This window comes from Ascaphus truei, chromosome 19, assembly GCF_040206685.1.
Source record: "Ascaphus truei isolate aAscTru1 chromosome 19, aAscTru1.hap1, whole genome shotgun sequence".
Lineage (NCBI taxonomy): Eukaryota > Metazoa > Chordata > Amphibia > Anura > Ascaphidae > Ascaphus > Ascaphus truei.
In genome coordinates this window covers 28,051,401-28,071,710 of record NC_134501.1, presented here as the reverse complement: position 1 = coordinate 28,071,710, position 20,310 = coordinate 28,051,401, and the positions used below count along the sequence as shown (strand labels likewise).

The window sequence follows — 20,310 nt, the reverse complement described above, 5'->3', positions numbered from 1 at the left end:
CAAAGCCAGGTCCAAGGGTTCCAGAGAGCAGCGTGGTCGAGAGCGTAGCAAGGTTCAAAGGGGTACAGAGAGCAGGGTAGTCCAGGACAAGCAGAGGTCAAAGCCAGGGAAATCCAAGGTAAACACAGGAGCAGGATACAGCAGGGACACAGATGGAGCACAGCATAGGTCAGCTCACAGGGAAACAGGAACTAAGCAGAGCGAGGAAGAAGTGGACAGAGGGATTATAAAGGAAGGCACACCAATAGGAGAGAGGGGAGGAGCAGAGAGAGAAGTGGGAGACAACAGAGATAGGTCAGGGAGATGAGAGGAGGAGACAGAAGGGGCAGTCAGGGGAGTGACCTGTAAGGATTGGGAGGAGGAGTCAGGATCGTGGCAGACCAGAGAAGAGGAGCGTGTGAATGAACCCTCTGTAAGTGGAGGGTGCGCGCGCACAGGCTGCGAGAGGGAGATGGCCCGCAGGGACCGGGAGGAGGAAGCAGAAGGGGGACGGAGCCCAGAGGCGGAGCGTGTACGCGCATGCACAGGCCACGTCACCAGTCTCACGGAGCGCCGCGCCTCGGGAGCACTGCTGGAGGGGGGCAGACGGAGCCGCCAGGGACGGTAAGGCACAGACCGCGGGCATAACGGGTGTCTGGGAGCGGGTAGTGTCACTGCAGGAGGTCAGGGACTGCGCGGGTGCGCGAGGCCTGCGGGGCAAGCGCTGAGGTTGTGGGATTGAGGTAGATGGAGCGGGACAGGAGTGGGAAAGGGTAGAAGGATTGGCAGGAGATGGGACAGTGGGAGAGAAAGAAGGGAAAGGAATCCCCTGGGTCGTCACAAGAGGGAAGGTCAAAATGAATAGCTACAGCAAGGGGTAGGTAAGAGTAGTAGTACTCACTCAGTCTGCATGGATGGAAAAGAAAGTATGTGATACCTGTCACACAGGAGAAGTGACTGGACTGCGCTAACTGTGAACAGAGAAAGGGGAGTTGAGATAAACCATCTCAGCTAGGAGGACTAAAGAGGTTGTCAAGGCAGCCAGCTATAGGCAGTCTGGAGAGGGAAATGTAACTAAAATGTATCAGTTACACAGGCACGGTGTGTTTTCAGAGCAGAGAAGCATGCAACTGAAATAGAGAAAGCTGGCAGTGAGAACTGCAAAAGGGGGAACAGAAATAAACAATCCTGTTCCAGGACACACTGTCTCGACCGTCTTAGACCTTGTGACACCAGCACCTCAGTCTGTCCCAGCAGGGGGTGAACAGACCCCATGTAGCTGATACCCTGGAGGTGATTTAGGCCCCTTGGTCCTCTTTAGGGGTCCTCCCCTGGCCTTCCAGAGCCCTCAGTACACCCCTGAGCAGGGGAATGTTCCTGGGAGGAAAGCCCCCCAGATAAAGCAAGAAGCCACCCTATAATAACCCAGAACATAATGGCCAGGGCATTAATGATGGGCTACCCAGGGCCTTATATCCCTCCATCACCACCTGTGGGCTAATTAACGTGCAGGTACTTAACACCATAGAGGCAGGGAGAGACATAGGAGCCAGAGCCAACCTCTTACCCCCGGTGAGACCTGCCGGCGCCTTGTCTCCAGAAGCCTCACAGGGTGTCTAGCTCGCCTTCCGTGTTCTCCTCTCACCAAGCTAAGGCGTCACCTTTCTCCCGCCGCCTATAAGCTGTGCCTTGGGCTCCCATATCCTCCATGGTGGCTCAGACAACCCATCAGACCGGAGATCCGAACAACCCTCGCACTTGCCATCTGCCGCGTCGGTAGCGCTGAAAATTTTGCAATACATTTAAATAAATACCCCCCCCCCTCAACACATAGTAATATAGGCATCATAACTATTATCCAGATATTGACAATAGCTCATTTTGCAATGAAGGATAAGATCCAGAGCACTACGGCTTTAGTAAAGAAATGTATTCTTTCAGTGGCATACACAACGTTTTGAGCCTCAATGAGCTCTTTCTCAAGTGACTGGCACTTGAGAAAGATCTCATTGAAGCTTGAAACGTTGTGTATGCCACAGAAAGAATACATTTCTTTACTAAATACGTAGTGCTCTGGATCTCCTACTTCATTGCAGTATACTTGGATTACACCAGACAGGTTATTCCTGAACCAGGTTGCACCGGTACTTCCTTCAAGCGCAAGTATTTTGCTTCATATCTCTAAGGTGTGCATAGTTGCTATCTATACAATTAATAGCTCATTTGCCCATTATTAAATCACACAGCATAAATAAAGTAAATAAACTTTTGTACATAACCCTGGCATCATGAAGGGTGGCCTCATCAGCATACTGCAGGTCCATGTCCTCCGATGCCAGCAAAAATACATGAACAAATACAATCTAATGGCCCCTAAACCCTTAATCACCTTAGCGGTTAATAATTGCTATAGTAATTAAGGGGTTAACCCACCCTCCCCCGCTACCCCCTCGGGAGGTCAAACCACCCACCCCTGGACCACTATACCCACCCTGTACCCATTTATTGGCATAGTGGTCCATCATACCCAGATTAATACATTATCAGGCAATGGGCAATGCAAAACATTTTTTTAAAAAAATACAATACAAAAACCTGTTAAAATAAAATTACATACATTCAATATTTGACTTACCTTTAGAAGCGTTGACCTTCCGAATCCCGGCATTTCAGGAAGCTCTTGTACCGTGACGTTATCAAAGTCAATCCAACGCCATCCACCTTGAAGATCCGGAACAGGTAACAAAATTCTTCTTTCTTTTATCTTCTATCACATTCTTCTACAGTATCTTCACCTCAGATCCCTAAGGCATAAATCAAACACAAATTATAAATAAACACAATTATTAAAAAGCAAAACACCAATAATAAGCCACAATAAAAAGCAAACACCAAAACAATAACAGAAATTAACAAGTAAAAACACAACAAAAAATCCCATAATTAAAAATTAAATCACAAAAGAAATAGCAGAAATAATTGAAAGCAAACAACCAAAATACATCTCAAAGAAATCAAAACAAGCATATGCCAAAAAATGCATTGGTTGTCACTGATTGGCTGAGATAATAGAGTGACATTTTTTTTTTTTTTGGATGTGGCGTCAAGTATAGGGAGTGAAGCCAGCCAATCAGAAAGGAGGTGCTTCCTTTCCCCTTAAGATGATGTCACCACAACCAAGATGGCTGCCGTCACATGTTACTTCAACCAATCAGATTGGAGATGTATATCCCCAACCTGATTGGTTGTAGTAAACCATGTGACAGAGTCAAGTTTTGGAAAGGATTTCAGTGCTGAAAAAAACTGTTATCACTGCTTTTTGAACAGCAGATCAGGCAGTATCACGCTATAAAGGCATTTATTGCCCATTAAACCACTTATCAATGCTTTGTGAAAAGGCCCCAATGACACACACACCCCTTGAGGGGTACGCCTCCAGTGCTGCACCGATCCAGAAGTTGAAATTCTGATGTGGTGCGGGGCTTACACCAGAAGCCAGGCACGCTGGAGGGAGGGCGAGAGATAGAGCTGATAGAGAGAGAGCGGCATGTTGCAGGGAGAGAGAGAGCAGCACACTGCAGGGGGGAAGAGAACGGCCACCTGCAGGGAGGGAGAGAGAGCGGCTTGCTGCAGGGGGGTTGAGAGAGAGAGAGTGGTCCACCTCAGGAGGGGGAGAGAGATCGGCCCGCTGCAGGGGCGGAGCGAGAGTGACCCACTGCACAGGAAGAAAGAGTGTCGCGCTGCAGGGGGGAGAGAGTGGCGTGCTGCAGGGGGGGAGAGAGCGGCCAGCTGCAGGAGGGAGAGAGAGTGGTGAATTGCAGGAGGAGAGAGAGTTCCGTTGCAAGGGGTGAGAGAGAGCGACCTGCTGCAGGGGGAGAGATAGTTGCCCACTGCAGGGATGGGAGAGAGTTGTGTGCTGCAGGAGGAGAGAGTGCCCAGCTACAGGGGGGAGAGAGAGCGATGTGCTGCAGGGGAAAGAGAGAGAGAGGCTCACTGCAGGAGGGAGAAAGAGAGCATCCCGCTGCAGGGGCGGAGAAAGAGTGACACGCTGCATGGGGGAGAGAGACCATTCCACTGCAGGGTGAGAGAGGGTGGTGTGCTGCAGGGGGGAGAGAGAGCGGCGTGCTGCAGTTGGAGAGAGAGAGCAGCCCGCTGTAGTGGAAGAGAGAGAGCGGCCCGCTGCAGGGGGAGAGAGAGTGGTCTGCTGCAGGGGGAGAGAAAGTGGTCTGCTGCAGGGGGAGAGAGAGTGGTATGCTGCAGGAGGAGAGAGAACAGCCCGCTGCAGGAGGTGAGAGAGTGGTCTGCTACAGGGGGAGAGAGAGCAGCCCGCTGCAGGGGGTGAGAGAGTGGTCTGCTACAGGGGGGGAGAGAGCAGCCTGCTGCAGGGGGGAAAGAGTGGTCCGCTGCAGTGGGGGAGAAAGAGCAGCCCGCTGCAGGGGGGAAAGAGTGGTCCGCTGCACGGGGGAAAGAGTGGCCTGCACAGGTCAAGGTCAGTGTATGAGATGTATAGTTTCAGCCACAGAGCTACTCATATTCTGCGTTACAGAGGTGTGTTTTAAAATGCGTCTTAAAGGTGGAGAGAGGGCGCCCCCGCAGCCGCCGGGCCTGGGACATATCTCCTTTATTTATCATCCGATTTTAAAACTTGAAATGCATTAATTTCTTTCTATTTTTGAGGCTCCTCATTCTGTGAGGCCCGAAGCTGTATCTTAGTTATATTATGCGTACTGTGGATGTCTGCCCGTTCATACAGATAGGAGCAAACACAGGTTCGTTATATTGAGTAATTTGTTGCATATAACATACTGAATGATCACACCGGAGAGTCACCAAAAGACTCTGGTAGGGAGCAGTCCCAAGCAGGATTACATAGACTAACATTGTTTACTCGGCATATTATAATGAGATGACGCATACAGTATATTCAGTGATCACTCAGGCTTCTCCGTATACTACGTCTATCACTTTCAAGGTCCCTAAAAGCGACTAAAACTGCAACAAAACTGCTCAGTACAACAACAAGGTACGTCAGGGTACATCTTATCCCTATATTTCTGTATAACAACAGAATATGTCTTATCATTATAATTCTGGGCGTTGAGCCACAGGCATGACCGTGAAATCTACTGACAGCAACACTCATTAAATTAACTCATTAATTCACACAACATGGATACTGAAAAAAGACATTACAGACAAAATGGATTCAGAATACTGCTAATAATTCTTCTCCAGAGACCCCCCAGTCCATTTCAACAGTCCCCTCTTTTATACTTTTTTAAATCTTCAGTGAGAAATGTATAACTTTATTCTTGGAAAGTAAGGTATTCATCCCTAGTTGAGGGTATTCCTTTGTGTAACCATTGGTCCGGCACTTCAATCCCTGGAGTCTCACTCACTCCATATCCATTCGCAATAGTTTTTCCCTCTCCTAAGATGCATTTATTTATCAGTGGATCACTGTAGAGGGAGAGGGGGTTGGCCCGGTATTAAAGGGGTTGCACCTCATATGGCCACCCCCAGACCTCACCAGGGAGGCAAGGGGTTAACTGGACTGCGGTCCAGGAATGTGGTTTACACCTTGTCATGTCATGAAAAGGTGTGTTCCCCTGTTCCCATGTTTCATTATAATCCTGTATTTTAAAGATGATTTAAAGTGCATTTCTGGATCTCCAGTTCTGGAGGTCGCAGAGAGTTGATATTTGGCCAATATGTGGAGTCTCTGTAGGCATTAAAAACTGGCAACTTTCGACCCACTGAGCCCACCAGAATGGAATTTATTAATATGTGTAGATATTAAAGTGTATATGTATAGTATTTTGGATCTGTACTGAAAATGCAGACGCCATCTGCTATGCTAATACAGTAGGTCATGAAGGGAAGCCAGCTGATTGAGCCTAAGCACTGTGATCAAAAAGTTAACTGCCCTGATTGTTTACCCAAAGTCTAGGAACCAAGTATTGGTCAAACGACTCTGCCACTCTAATTGTTACCTCAGGGCGGAGGAACATCAAACTGGAGTGGTTTGTAAGTGTTATGTCTATACCTACAAACAATGAAGCTCCTGCCAGCTACTTCATTTTGTAGACTGCCCGTCGCCCCTGATTTAATTATGGGGCTACAGAAAAAAGACCCTCAAGTCCCAGTACACATGGGCTAATTTTCTGGGGGGCATGGGTTAATCTGTGTCTCCACGTTAGGGATTGGATACAGATAATTGTTCACCAATAGTCTGTATTCAATGTTAAGAATAGGGTTACACATGTATATAAACTGTGTCAACCCTACAGTTTTTAGTTGGTTCTTCTGATTCCACCTGGAATGTCACCGGATTGCTGGAGAATTGCTAGCTCATACTTCTCCATTCCCCAACCCTAAGTAAGTGTTACCTTCTTGTCTGTTAATTGTACTATATTGCTGTGTTCACATTTTTTAAGGAATAAATATATTTTATTATATCTAAGCCTCGAACAGTTCAACCCAGATATTTGGTGTTCATTATATCTTGTCATAGCTACCGTGACAATCACATCAGGATGGTGTTGTTGCATTAGAGGGGTTTCTGTCTGGTCTCCATATAAATGTTCCTTAAGTGGCATGGAAGGAATGACTTGAGAGGTCAGTTTGGTGATCAATCCTTTAAAGCAAGAGATAACAATCAATATGACAACAAAAACACATACACATATAATCAATTGTTGCACCAGTTTCGTTCCCAGTGATCCAAACCACGTGCCTTGTCCCAAGTCCCTGCTAGAGGATACTTTCAAAGAGTCTTCCAGCTTTGACATTACTTCTTTTATCTCTAGTAAACCATGTGTAATATTAGCAGTATTGTCAGGTACCTAGGTGCAACATTCCTCACCTACTAATTCACATACCCCACCTTTGGCAGCAAGTAAATAATCTAGGGCCATTCTATTTTGTAAGGTTATTCTTATTATTTATATATTGGTAAACATTAATAATAAGGACACCTTATGTATAGAGCTTTTGTACCAAGAAAAAAATGACTCTCTTCTGCTATCCTCAAATGTCCTAACAACCATAGATATATTAGAATTGTTAACCCTTTCATTTTCTTAACCCTTTCGTTTAGTTACCAGATAAAGAAAAATAACAACAAAAATAACCCCTAATAGTGTGAGGAATCGCCATCCTGGCGGCCGTGAACCGTCTCCTCACCTTGCTGGCCCTTCCGCGACGGCGGTTTCTCAGAGGTTGTTGGGTATCTGTGTGTTTATTAACTGTGTGCAGCTGGTCTCGGCTGCTTTTGGGTGGGAAGTGGCCCCTCCCCCCAAGGATTAAGCTTGCCCCTCCCCAGTTTCAAAGTTGGCAGGTCAGTTTCATTTTGCCAGGTTACGACAGATCCAATGCGATCATTCTTCCTGTATTTATAAAGGTTATTAAGAATTTTAACCCAGGGAGTGTTAGGACCTTCTATGGTCATGCCTTGAAAGTGGCAGCAGGCTTAAGACGCTTTGGCCAAAGGGTTAAACTAAATGACCATTTTTTCAAGAGAATATATAAGTATTGCACTGTGTATTTTTGTCACATTGGAAGTAGCTTTGGGCAACATTGTCTGTTTTTTGTTGTATACATTTAGCCACGCCCACTAGCACTACTTTTGAGTATCACTTATATACATATATATATTATGTGGTAATGTTAGAGGTTTCTCAGAGCTTGTTGGGTATCTGTGTGTCACAGGGAACTCCTATGGCGGGTATGATCTCGGTGGCCGGAACAGCACGAGCGTAGTAGGGGTCACAAGCAGGGGTCCAAGGCAGGCGGCAGGTAGCGAAGTCAGGTACAAGCAGAGGTCCGAGGCAGGCGGCAGGTAGCAAAGTCAGGAAACAAGCAGAGGTCTGAGGCAGGCGGCAGGTAACGAAGTCAGGTAACAAGCAGAGGTCGGCAACGAGGAGACTGGAACAGGACAGGGGAGAAAGGACAGGTCTGGGGGCAGGGACTGAGAACAGGAACAAACAGGGACAAGCCAGATTACAAGCAAGGGCTTTAATGTGAACAGACTTCTATAATACAAGTACAGGTACAGAAACAGATCAGGATCAGAGGCATGTGCATAGGAGTCTGACTTCAAGCAAAGGCAAAGGAAACAGACAGGAAGCAGAGCTATAAGACAGAGAGAGGAGCAACAAGAAGAAAGACAGACAGACAGAGAGGAAACCAGAGGAAACAGAAGGCAGCAGCACACCCGGTGGACAAAGAAGAACTTCTGCTGCGGCAGAGTTTATTCGAGCATTTGCCCGTTCTCTGCCGCAGCAGTAGCCTGGCGCGCGCCCGAGAGTGACGGGCGCGCGCCGAAGCAGCGGAAGAGCGCCCTCCGATCGGGGCGCTCTCCCTACCGCTGCCGGGTCCGCCGGGTCCCCCGGAACCCCCTGCCGCTGTCCCGCGATCGCGGGACACCAGGGCTCCCTCGGGGAGCCCCTGGACGCGCGTGCAGGGGGCGCACGCTCCCGATGATGCGTGACCGCGCGTCTATGAGGCGCGGCACGCCGAGGGGCGGCCACTAGCAAGCCGGGAGATTTCCCGGCTTGCGGTACCGACCACACTCGGATAAAGTGTGTCGGTACTGTATGGCTAGGCAGGAGGTCTAGGAGACCCTGACACTGTGTGTACAGCTTATCATTATATTTCTCTACAACAACAGAATATGTCTTATCACTATAATTCTGGGCGTTGAGCCACAGGCATGACCGTGAAGTCTACTGACAGCAACACTCATTAAATTAACTCATTAATTCACACAACATGGATACTGAAAAAAGACATTACAGACAAAATGGATTCAGAATATTGCTAATAATTCGTCTCCAGAGACCCCCCCAGTCCATTTCAACAGTCCCCTCTTTTATACTTTTTTAAATCTTCAGTGAGAAATGTATAACTGTATTCTTGGAAAGTATCCATCCCTAGTTGAGGGTATTCCTTAGTGTAACCATTGGTCCGGCACCTAAATCACTTGGAGTCTCACCTACTCCATATCCATTCGCAATTGTTTTCCCTCTCCTAAGATGCATTTATTTGTCAGTGGATCACATCAGGAGGGTGTTGTTGCATTAGAGGGGTTTCTGTGTGGTCTCCATATAAATGTTCCTTAAGTGGCATGGAAGGAATGACTTGAGAGGTCAGTTTGGTGATCAATCCTTTAAAGCAAGAAATAACAATCAATATGACGACAAAAACATATACACATATAATCAATTGTTGCACCAGTTTCGTTCCCAGTGATCCAAACCACGTGCCTAGTCCCAAGTCCCTGCTAGAGGATACTTTCAAAGAGTCTTCCAGCTTTGACACTACTTCTTTTATCCCTAGTATATCATGTGTAATATTAGCAGTATTGTCAGATACCTAGGTGCAACATTCCTCACCTACTAATGCACATACCCCACCTTTGGCAGCAAGTAAATAATCTAGGGCCATTCTATTTTGTAAGGTTATTCTTATTATTTATATATTGGTGAACATTAATAATGAGTACACCTTATGTATAGAGCTTTTGTATCAAGAAACAAAGGACTCTCTTCTGCTATCCTCAAATGTCCTAACAACCATAGATATATTAGAATCGTTAACCCTTTCATTTTCTTAACCCTTTCGTTTAGTTACCAGATAAAGAAAAATAACAACAATAGTGTGAGGAATCGCCGTCCTGGCGGCCGTGGACCGTCTCCTCACCTTGCTGGCCCTTCCGCGACGGCGGTTTCTCAGAGGTTGTTGGGTATCTGTGTATTTATTAACTGTGTGCAGCTTGTCTCGGCTGCTTTTGGGTGGGTAGTGGCCCCTCCCCCCCAAGGTTTAAGCTTGCCCCTCCCCAGTTTCAACGTTGGCAGGTCAGTTACATTTTGCCAGGTTACGACAGATCCAATGCGATCATTCTTCCTGTAATTATACAGGTTATTAAGAATTTTAACCCAGGGAGTGTTAGGACCTGCTACGGTCATGCCATGAAAGTGGCAGCAGGCTTAAGACGCTTTGGCCAAAGGGTTAAACTAAATGACCATTTTTCAAGAGAATTTATAAGTGTTGAACTGTGTATTTTTGTCACATTGGAAGTAGCTTTGGGCAACATTGTCTGTTTTTTGTTGTATACATTTAGCTACGCCCACTAGCACTCCTTTTGAGTATCACTTATATGCATATATATTTTATGTGGTAATGTTAGGGGTTTCTCAGAGCTTGTTGGGTATCTGTGTGTACATCTTATCCCTATATTTCTCTACAACAACAGAATATGTCTTATCACTATAATTCTGGGCTTTGAGCCACAGGCATGACCATGAAATCTACTGACAGCAACACTCATTAAATTAACTCATTAATTCACACAACATGGATACTGAGACAAGACATGACAGACAAAATGGATTCAGAATACTGCTAATAATTCTTCTCTAGAGACCCCCCCAGTCCATTTCAACAGTATGTTCAGCATTACCTGGCAGTGATGCCGCTCTGTCTATAAGGTCTTAAGGTACTAAGGGTACTTGCTTGAAACTGCTTTGGACAATACTATTTGTTGGTTCTATAATTGTTTGTGTTCATGCATGAGGGGAAAACCTGTATCTTAGCTTTCTCATGCTTTATAGGGTTGTGTTAACTGAGGTCATTTACAGTATATCTATATCATATTTGGATTATGGACCATATTTACAATGCAGTCCTCAAGTATGTCATCCTTTGACGTAACACATCACTTAGATTGTAAGCTCTTCGGGCCAGCACTCCTTTTCCTACTGTTTACTTTTATGTCTGTAGCACTTATTCCTATACCACCAATTAGGGTGCAATCATTGTCGCAATGAATAGATCAACCTGCCATCTGCTACACAAACACACTACGTTTTGACTAAATTGCTGCTGATCATCAGCATCTATATTGTGTTCACTATATAATTACCCCCCTCATTTTGTAATAAACTAATATTAATAATAATAAATGTTTGTTCTTGTATAGCTCTGCTAATATTACATAGTGCTTTACAGAGACATTTTGCAGACACAGTCCCTGCCCCATGGTGTTTACAATGTATAATTTTGATTCCCCTGCTTCAAACTCAGTGCCAGAGTCAGTGTCTTAACTCACTGAGTCACTCCTTCACTCCTTATCACCAAGGAAGTAAGAAAAGCCTAAGGGAAATTCAAGTTTGAAGCAGCTTTGGCAATTATGTGTTATCTTTCCATGTAGGGTTCAGCCAAGACATTGTTGCAGGCTTCTATGAGCTCTCTCATTGTTATTGAGGGAAAATCTTATGGGAAAATGTGGTATGAGCCTCACTCATAGGGGCTCTAAATATAGAGCTGAGCACTGATTGGTCACCTGACAGTATAAGAAGCCTCCCAGCATCCCCTGGTATAAGTGAGACACAGAGGTGAGGAAGGAAAATGACTCTCTTTTGGCTCCTGACATGCGTTGCCATCACTAGAGCTGCCTATGGTAAGTGCAAAGAAACCATTAGTATTTCATACATTTACTCTAGATGTGTTTATACATTCTAGGGCAGGGGTGCGCAACTTATTTTTTAGGTACAACCCCTACATTTAAATGTCCACTACGCAACACCCCTCAACCTCCCCCCTCCCCCCACACACACGCCCCCTCCCCCCCCAAAAAAAGATAGATTATTAACTCTGTGGGGTCCCTACTTCAAAATAGTGTTAATTTCTTAGTGAAAATTTTCTCCCTGCTTCCCTGTCTCCGTGTCTCCCTCCCTTTGTGTCTCTGTGTCCCTCCCTGTCTCTGTGTCTCCCTCCCTTCATGTCTCCATGTCTCCCCAGCAGTCTCTTCAGCAGCATTCAGTCAGCCTGGATGATGTCATAGATGCCCAAATATGTATACAGGCATACCCCGGTTTAAGGACACTCACTTTAAGTACACTCGCGAGTAAGTACATATCGCCCAGTAGGCAAACAGCAGCTCGCACATGCGCTTGTCAGCACGTTCCGAACAGCAATACCGGCTCCCTACCTGCACCGAAGCTGTGCGCAAGTGGGGAGACTATAGAGCCTGTTACAAATTCGTTATTTACATCAGTTATGCACGTATATGACGATTGTAGTACAGTACATGCATCGATAAGTGGGAAAAGGTAGTGCTTCACTTTAAGTACATTTTCGCTTTACATACATGCTCCGGTCCCATTGCGTACGTTAATGTGGGGTATGCCTGTATGTCAGTATATGTGTATGTCAGAATATGTATATGTCAGGATATGGATATGTCAGGATATGGATATGTCAGGATATGGATATGTCAGGATATGGATATGTCAGGATATGGATATGTCAGGATATGGATATGTCAGGATATGGATGTCACAGGGGACCAGGCAATTATACCTTTGTACTGGGATCATATCACTGAGCAAAACGAGTTAATGAAATAAATTGTACATTTATTCACAGGAAAAGGCAAACACACAATGTTACACAATTTACAGTAAAAAGACACACTTACTTGGGAATTTGGGGGTACAGCCTAGACTCTCCTAAGTGCAGGGAATCCTCACCCTGATAACAGTTGCAAAAACAGGACAGAAAATATTCCAGGTAGCTTTTCGCTGAAGCAGCCCTTTTCTGCTGGAGACTTGAAACTGGACACTTAGCATCTGAGAATCTTAGAGGACTGGACACACTTGGTGAACACTGCAGAACTTTGCAGAACTTGGAGAACAACTAGTAAACTCCTTAGAAACAACAACGCTGCGTAAGGGTCTTTAAAACCTCTCAGTTTCATTCACAGAACACTTATAGCCCAATTAAAAAGCCTGAGAAATTTCTCAGCAGCTAATCAATGCTGGGCTGGTAGGACAAACAGGGTTACCTGAAAATCTGAATGAACCCAGTGGCATGGAAGATCCCTCCATGCCACCCATGGTGACAGGCCCCGACCAGACTGGGAAGCCAAATGGACATGCACATTGTGTCCATTGATCTGAGGATGTGGATAATTGAATCCCACCCTCCTGTCCAAATGTCTGTCACACGTTGGACATCCCCTGGGCTTTTATTCCCAGATGTTTTGCCACCTCCTGGCACCACTTGGTAGCCCAGAGGCCTGTCAGCGCATTAGTTCTGATAGTCCCAGCTCATTTCTGTGCACAAGCATATGTTTTAAAACACACAGTTTAATAAAAAAATACCTTACACTTTTATGCTGCTAAAATGCCTAAGTCTCTTTTTGGGATGAGGGTTTGAATAAGCACTTGTACTTTTTAGTCCCACTAGCCATATGCCTCACACTCTGCAAAACCTGACTTTAGACTTTAACCACACCCCACAGTCTTATATATAACTGGAGCATCCCCTGAACCCCCTACTGAGTTTAGGGTAATCTGGGCATTAGCTGGGTATCCCCATTAAGCTAAGGACCCTGTAACAGGGGAGTAATCCCTGTTCAAGTAATGTGCCTTTAATCTAGCAGTGTGGTGGTCAACTGCTGGTAGTCAATTAATAAACACCACCTGCCTGATTTAGATTGCTTACAAAAGCCTGTCTTTTGAGACAGGAAGGGTGTCTCCTTAGCTCATACTTGAGCTGAACTTTGGAGAGAGAGGAGAGATTGTCTTTACTCTCACAACCTGTCTTGAGCTCTGCCAGAAGACACAGCATAGCTGCTTTCAAGACACAGGGAAAACTTCTAAACCTGGATGCTGACACACCCTGAGGGAAGGGAGCTGAACCAGGAACAGAGAAGATTTTCCCTCCAAGGAACAGATAAGACTTTCATTCTTAAGAGACTTCGCATATCTGCTTATTTCATGATATTTGTTTTGGGGCTGGGAGACATGCTTATCTAGGGGAGTTGTGAACTGCATAGTGTTTCACTAGAAATACTCCCAAATGAATAGAAGCTTTGTTTACCCCTTGTTTGGATGGTTTCCTGATGTTGAGGAAACAGGCGCAATAAAAAGCCTTCTTTAATTTCACAATAATCAGTCTCTCTTGCATACCTCTGTGAACATCCATCTACAGACTCCTTGACGGTTTCAGGGACACCTCACATCCCTATGCCCCTTTTACTTTTCTGGGTTGTGCTGAAGCAGGGAACTTAGTGGTGAGTCATGCCTTATAACGTTTCTGGGTGACCTGGGCATTAAATGAGTATCCGCCTTAACCTAGGGTCCTCTTGACTGTGTCAGGGACACCTCACATCCCTACTGTATGCCTCTTTTACCTTTCTGGTCTGTGCTGAAGCAGGAAACTTGGCGTTACTGTTTCCAAGGGAGGATTTTAACCAGACGTATGTGCCTATATGTCCCCAAACCCCCCATGAAACTCAGAGCCTGTGAACCTCCACTAGTTAGCTCTCCTGGAAAAGTAAAACACAAATACATTCTTTATCGTTGCACAATCACATACATTTCATGTAAAACCAATCCAATCCAAAAGCTGACACTCTAAACCCACAAATATGGCCTGGTTACCCCTTCATCATCACAATGGATATGTAAGGATATGGATATGCCCTTATTTGGGCATCCACAACATCATCCAGTCTCCCTCTCTGTCTCCCTCCCTGCCTGTGTGTTTCCCTCCCTGTCTCACTCCGTGACTCCCCAGCAGTCTCTCTGGCTCCAGTGAGAATATGGATATGCCAATATTTGGGCATGTACGACATCATCCAGGGGGTCTGGAGGCCGAGAGATTGCTGGGGAAACATGGAGGGAGACAGAGCGAGGGAAACATGGAAGGAGGGAGATACGGAGGGAGACACAGAGTTAGGGACAAACGGATCGTGGGAGACAAAGAGGGTGGGAGACATGGAGGGAATCACGGGCAGGGAGGCAAACACAGGCAGGGAGGGAGACATGGGCAGGGAGGGAGACATGAAGTAGAGACACAGAGGGAGGGAGACACTGAGTGAGGCAGAAAGGGTCGGAAAGAGACATGGAGGGAAAGAGACTCAGAGAAAGGGAGACACGGGCAGGGAGGGAGACATGGAGGGAAACATGGAAGGAGGGAGACACAGAGGGAGACACGGGCAGGGAGGGAGACGCAGAGTGATGGAGACACCAAGGGAGGGATACACGGAGTGAGAGACACATGGAGCGAGAGAGATAAGGCATTAGGCGGTTAGGGAATAACGGAGGGATGGAGACGCACAGGGAGAAATGGAGGGAGGGATACACGGAGGGAGACACATGGAGACACGGAAGGAGGGAGATACAGAGGGACAGAGACACAGAGTTAGGGAGAAATGGAAGGAGAGCGGACATAGGGAGACAGAGAGAGGGACACACGGTGGGAGAGAGACACGGAGGGAAAGAGACACAGAGGGAGAGAGACACGAAGGCAGACACGGGCAGGGAGGGAGACGCGGAGGGATGGAGACACCAAGGGAGGGATACATGGAGGGAGACACATGGAGACATGGAGGGAATGATATAGAGGGATAGAGACAGAGAGTTAGGGAGAAACGGAGGGAGACACGGACATTGGGAAACAGAGAGGGACACATGGAGGGATGGACACACGGAGGGAGAGAGACATGGAGGGAGAGAGACACGGAGAGAAGAAGACACGGAGGGAAGAAGACACGGAGGGAAGAAGACTCAAAGGGAAAGAGACACAGAGGTAAAGAGACATGGGCAGGGAGGGAGATATGGAGGGATGAAGACACAGAGGGAGACACGGAAGGAGACACGGAAGGAGAGAGATATGGAAAAGAGAGACATGGGGGGAGAGAGACAGAGGGATAGACACACTGCTGCTGTAGAGCAAGTTAGTTTCTGTTATTTCAATCAGAAGATTAACATCATGGGGGGTCCTTTGGTGACCCCCAGAAATGTGCCCACAGTCCCAATGTGGTCACGCACCCCTGTGCCATAGGACTGGTATTATAGTTGCTCATACATACAATTCTAACGTAAAGAGCTTTCCATTCTTCACACATCTCTCCTTCCCGTGTGCAACATATTCACCCTTCTCCTGTATCCAAAGAACCTCCAGAACTTGGACCCATAAAACCCGTTTGCAGTGGGGGAGACTTGTCTATATAGTGGGTGCCATGCATCAAGGTGTCCGGGTGCTGCATAAAAACAACGTCACACAAAAGAAAATGCATCTGAGAAGACGACTGTAACAGGGGAGTTATCCCTGTTCAAGTAATGTGCAACTAATCCAGCAGTGTGGTGGTTAACTGCTGGTAGTCAATTAACAAACACCACCTGCCTGATTAGATTGCTTACAAAAGCCTGTCTTTTGAGACAGGAAGTAAGACTCCTTAGCTCACACCTGAGCTTAACTTTGGAGACAGAGCAGAGATTGTCTTTGACTCTCACAACTTGTCTTGAGCCCTGCCAGAAGAAATAGCAGAGCTGTTTCAAGACACAGGGGGAACTTCTAAACCTGAATGCTGACACACCCTGAGGAAAAGGGAGCTGAACCAGGGACTGAAAAGATTTTCCCTCCCAACCACAAGGAACAGATAAGACTTTTATTTACAAGACTTTTTATATCTGTTCATTTCATGCTATATGTTTGGGGCTGGGAGACATGCTTATCTAAGGGAGTTGTGAACCGCATAGTATTTCACTAGAAATACTCCCAAGTGAATAGAAGCTTTGTTTACCCCTTGTTTGGATGGTTTCCTGATGTTAAGGAAAAGGCGCAATAAAAGGCTTATTTAATTTCACCCTAATCAGTCTCCCTTGCATACATCTGTGAGCGTCCGCCTACAACGTCAATATATTTTGCAATAATGCGATTTGTTTTCTCCTTTCTCAGGCTGCGGTGTCCCAGACATTACACCGGTTACTTCTGAGTTCGCCAGGATTGTGAATGGTCAGAACGCTGTGTCGGGGTCGTGGCCGTGGCAGGTGTCCCTACAGGTAGGAACCCTAGATAATCTTCTAAATGTGGCATGTAACACCCACGAAAACCGATACACTAGATACCTTTATGGACGGGCGAGACATCGTTTATCAAGGGAAAGGTATACAGGGATATGCCAAATATTATTATTATTTATAAAGTGACATGGTACAATGTGGGAACAGCAGTTATATAAGCAGAGTAAAAACAAATAGCGAGTGTGGGGGCATAAGAAGAATATTGATCCTGGGAAGAATCTTATTGCCAATACTCCAGTCAGGAAGGAAATCCGTCCTTATGGGACATAGGGCCATATTTACTAAGCAGCGCTTCTATACAAGATGCCTCCCAGCACTGCGTAGTTAATGTCCATTGAAATGATTGGGCTGTGATCTGACACGGAAGGTGTTGATGGAGTAACAATGCATAGTAAATATAGCGCAGACAGTAAGTGTGGCAGTGGGGTTTGTGTTCGTTCCCCTGGATCAATATATTATATGCTACGTACTTAAAAGAGATTATTTCAGTGGGGTCAAAAATAAGCAGAACAAAAATGTTTATTTTTTGCCGCTGATGGCGCAGATTGAGAAATGTTAGGTTAGTCAGCGCCGGGCTCCCAACTCCCATCCGCACGGACACGTACAAACCAAATATAGCCACGAGCTACAAACGCGGTCAGCGGGGGGTCAAGTCCTGACCCCGGAAACCATATTGCAAACCCATGATTGACGACTGGACACTTATCGGTAACAGGCTCACCGCTCTTAATCCAGGGAGGGTGAGGGGGGTGAGGGGGTATTATCAAGGAATGTTTCTTTAACTGTAGTATTAGTAAATTACTCCAGCCGCTCCTCTTATAGATCCCAATCCAATATGGCAGGGCCAACTCCAGTCATCAAGGGCCACCAGCAGGTTCTTTTAAGGATATCCCTGCTTCAGCACAGGTGGTGGAGTCATTGACTGAGCCACCTGTGCTGAAGCAGGTATATCCTTAAAATCTGCACATATAATGAGGGCGCAAAAAAGAAAAAGAAACACACTGTTAGTATAAAATTAAACGTTATTAATATTTATAAATTGCAAAAAATAAAACTTACATAAAATAGGATCACAATAGATCCAAACATCACTGGGGGAGCTGGAGGGAGGGGTGAATGTGAGCGTAGGAACCAACACTGAGGCAGGATCCCAAATGCCAGATGATCCGGTGGTGACGTTCTGAGGTGACGTCATACGCAGCAGAGAGGAAGCGTCATTACGTTCCTCCTCCGGGCAGCTGTCTATTTTACATCCCTGCGGTGGTTTCGCGCGGAGTGAAGGGGTTTGAGTTTGGATATTGAGCCGCCAGAACGTAGCCACCGGATCATCTGGCATTTGGGATCTTGCCTCAGTGTTGGTTCCTACGCTGGCATTCACCCCTCCCTCCAGCTCCCCCAGTGATGTTTGGATCTATTGTGATCCTAATTAAGGTAAGTTATACTTTTTGCAATTTATTTTTTGCGCCCTCGTTATATGTGTATATTTCGGTTGGTTGCCCCGCTGATCACGGGAAAGTGAGGAGCAGCAGAGAGACGATTTAGCACACTTTGGAACATATTATGATTTTTGGAACCTCGCGCACTTAATATATCTTTTTTTGTGGATCCTTAAAACCTGACCTGTTGGTGGCCCTTGAGGACTGGAGTGACCCACCCCTGCAATAGGTTGAGAATGCAGGTAAGAAATACACCAACTTCCATTCATTTTGATGTTTGTCTACAGGACCGCACTGGATTCCATTACTGTGGGGGATCTCTCCTCAGCCCTTACTGGATCATCACAGCCGCTCACTGCGATGTCCTGTGAGTATCTCAAACCTGCCTGGGGATGTGTGAGATTAGAACTTTACGTGTCAAGGAAATTGGGGAGTGAAATTGCCCCGAACAGCTGTATTTTCTTCTTCTTATATCTGGGTATTTTGCACTCGCCTCCTTGGGATTTGGGGAGTCCCCCGAAGGATTTACATGCCACACGTATTATAATCAGCTATTCAATTCTGCAACTAAGTGCATCATTTTTCGGACTCTCTTTTGCTGCTGTAAATCCCTTTGCCTAGAAATCTGCATCAACCACAGGTCCAGATGCACCAAAGGGGGCTAATCTTTAGCACGCCTTTACTTCCATTCATATAAATGATAAAGCTTAGCATCGTTTTTTGGATATGGGCCCCAGAGTCTGTCTAAAGAAACTGTAAGAGAATTTTAATGAAACATAAGAATCCCATACAGTAGCATTGAATCAGGGCTGTTTCTTTGTTACAAAGCTGCAGGTGCTGGTGTTAGTGTTGCACAGTACCAGAGGGGAGACTTTGCTCTTCCTGGGTAGCCTTTTATTAATGTGGTACCCTTTAAATGACTCTTTATATCAGGGTGCTGCCTAGGGAATCATAGTGATGAACAGTACTTGGATTTAGAGACAAAGAAAACCATCCCTTTTAGAGTTGGAACACGCCTACTAAAGTCAGGCACAATGGGTTATTGCTGGAGCCACAAACTAAACAATATTTGTGGACGTATTAATGTCACAGGAAAACATTTAGAACATAACTTTTAATAACTCAATACATAACATTAAATATTGTTAAATATACAAACAAATAGATATAATAAATTAAAAAAATAACATGGAAGATGAACCTATGTGAATACAGGAGCCAGGGATGGGAAATCTCTCAGAATAGTGAATATCCAATGGATAGATATGTTTCATTAGATTGTATTTAATAGTGTTTTTTTACCCAATAAATATCAGAGTCTCTATATATATATATATATAGAGACTCTGATATTTATTGGGTCATTTCCCAGAATCCTTTCTGCATTGGAAGCCAGTGGAAGCACTGTATGCTGGGGATAACGGTGAAAGGCAGGGTTGAAGACCTGTCTAAGGCCTCGTCCATGGTTGCTGCTTGCTGGCGGAGGCGCGCTCCCTCTCAGCACTGAGCCCCTACAGACACAGTTAGAGCAGCTTTAGTAGGGGCTCAAAAAAAAAACGCAAACACAAAACATGAAGTATATCAAAACAGTGTTTAAATAAAATTGGTAAGTATTCTGCGTACATTTAAAATATAGGTCATAAGCATTTACGTGTAACAACACGCGATGTTACCACACAGCAGAGTGGGAGACTTGGAGGTTGTCACTCAGGTAACTGGATTCCTGCTGGGCCTCAAATCCGTCCGCATCTGGCGTGATGTCAGCACCCTGCAGCCGGTTTGTCCGGTATTTGGAGAGAGAGATCAGCCCGGGTCGTCTGGCTCTACAGCCCACGTTCGGCACAAGGAGCCAGTGTATTCCACGTGGTTGTTGTCCCGATTACGAGGGTACACAGAGCGAATGTCCCGAAAACAGTCTACTCCTCGGCACTCGGCAGAGGGAATCAGTCCTAGTGAGCGCGCAAAAGTGACGTCACTCGTAGGGCGCAGCTAAACACAAGGCGGGCCCAAACGGAACA

General features: G+C 45.9%; 1 protein-coding gene across 1 annotated transcript in view; it reads left to right on the top strand.

Moving 5' to 3' along the window:
- The first annotated feature begins 11,323 nt into the window (after window positions 1-11,323).
- Window positions 11,324-20,310, top strand: part of LOC142470107 (chymotrypsinogen 2-like) — a 72,842-nt gene continuing 63,855 nt past the window's right edge. The window contains exons 1-3 of the mRNA XM_075577042.1: window positions 11,324-11,440; window positions 16,732-16,835; window positions 18,580-18,659. Coding sequence (XP_075433157.1) covers window positions 11,389-11,440; window positions 16,732-16,835; window positions 18,580-18,659 — 236 coding nt within the window. The 5' untranslated portion in view covers window positions 11,324-11,388. The remainder of the gene's footprint in view (window positions 11,441-16,731; window positions 16,836-18,579; window positions 18,660-20,310) is intronic.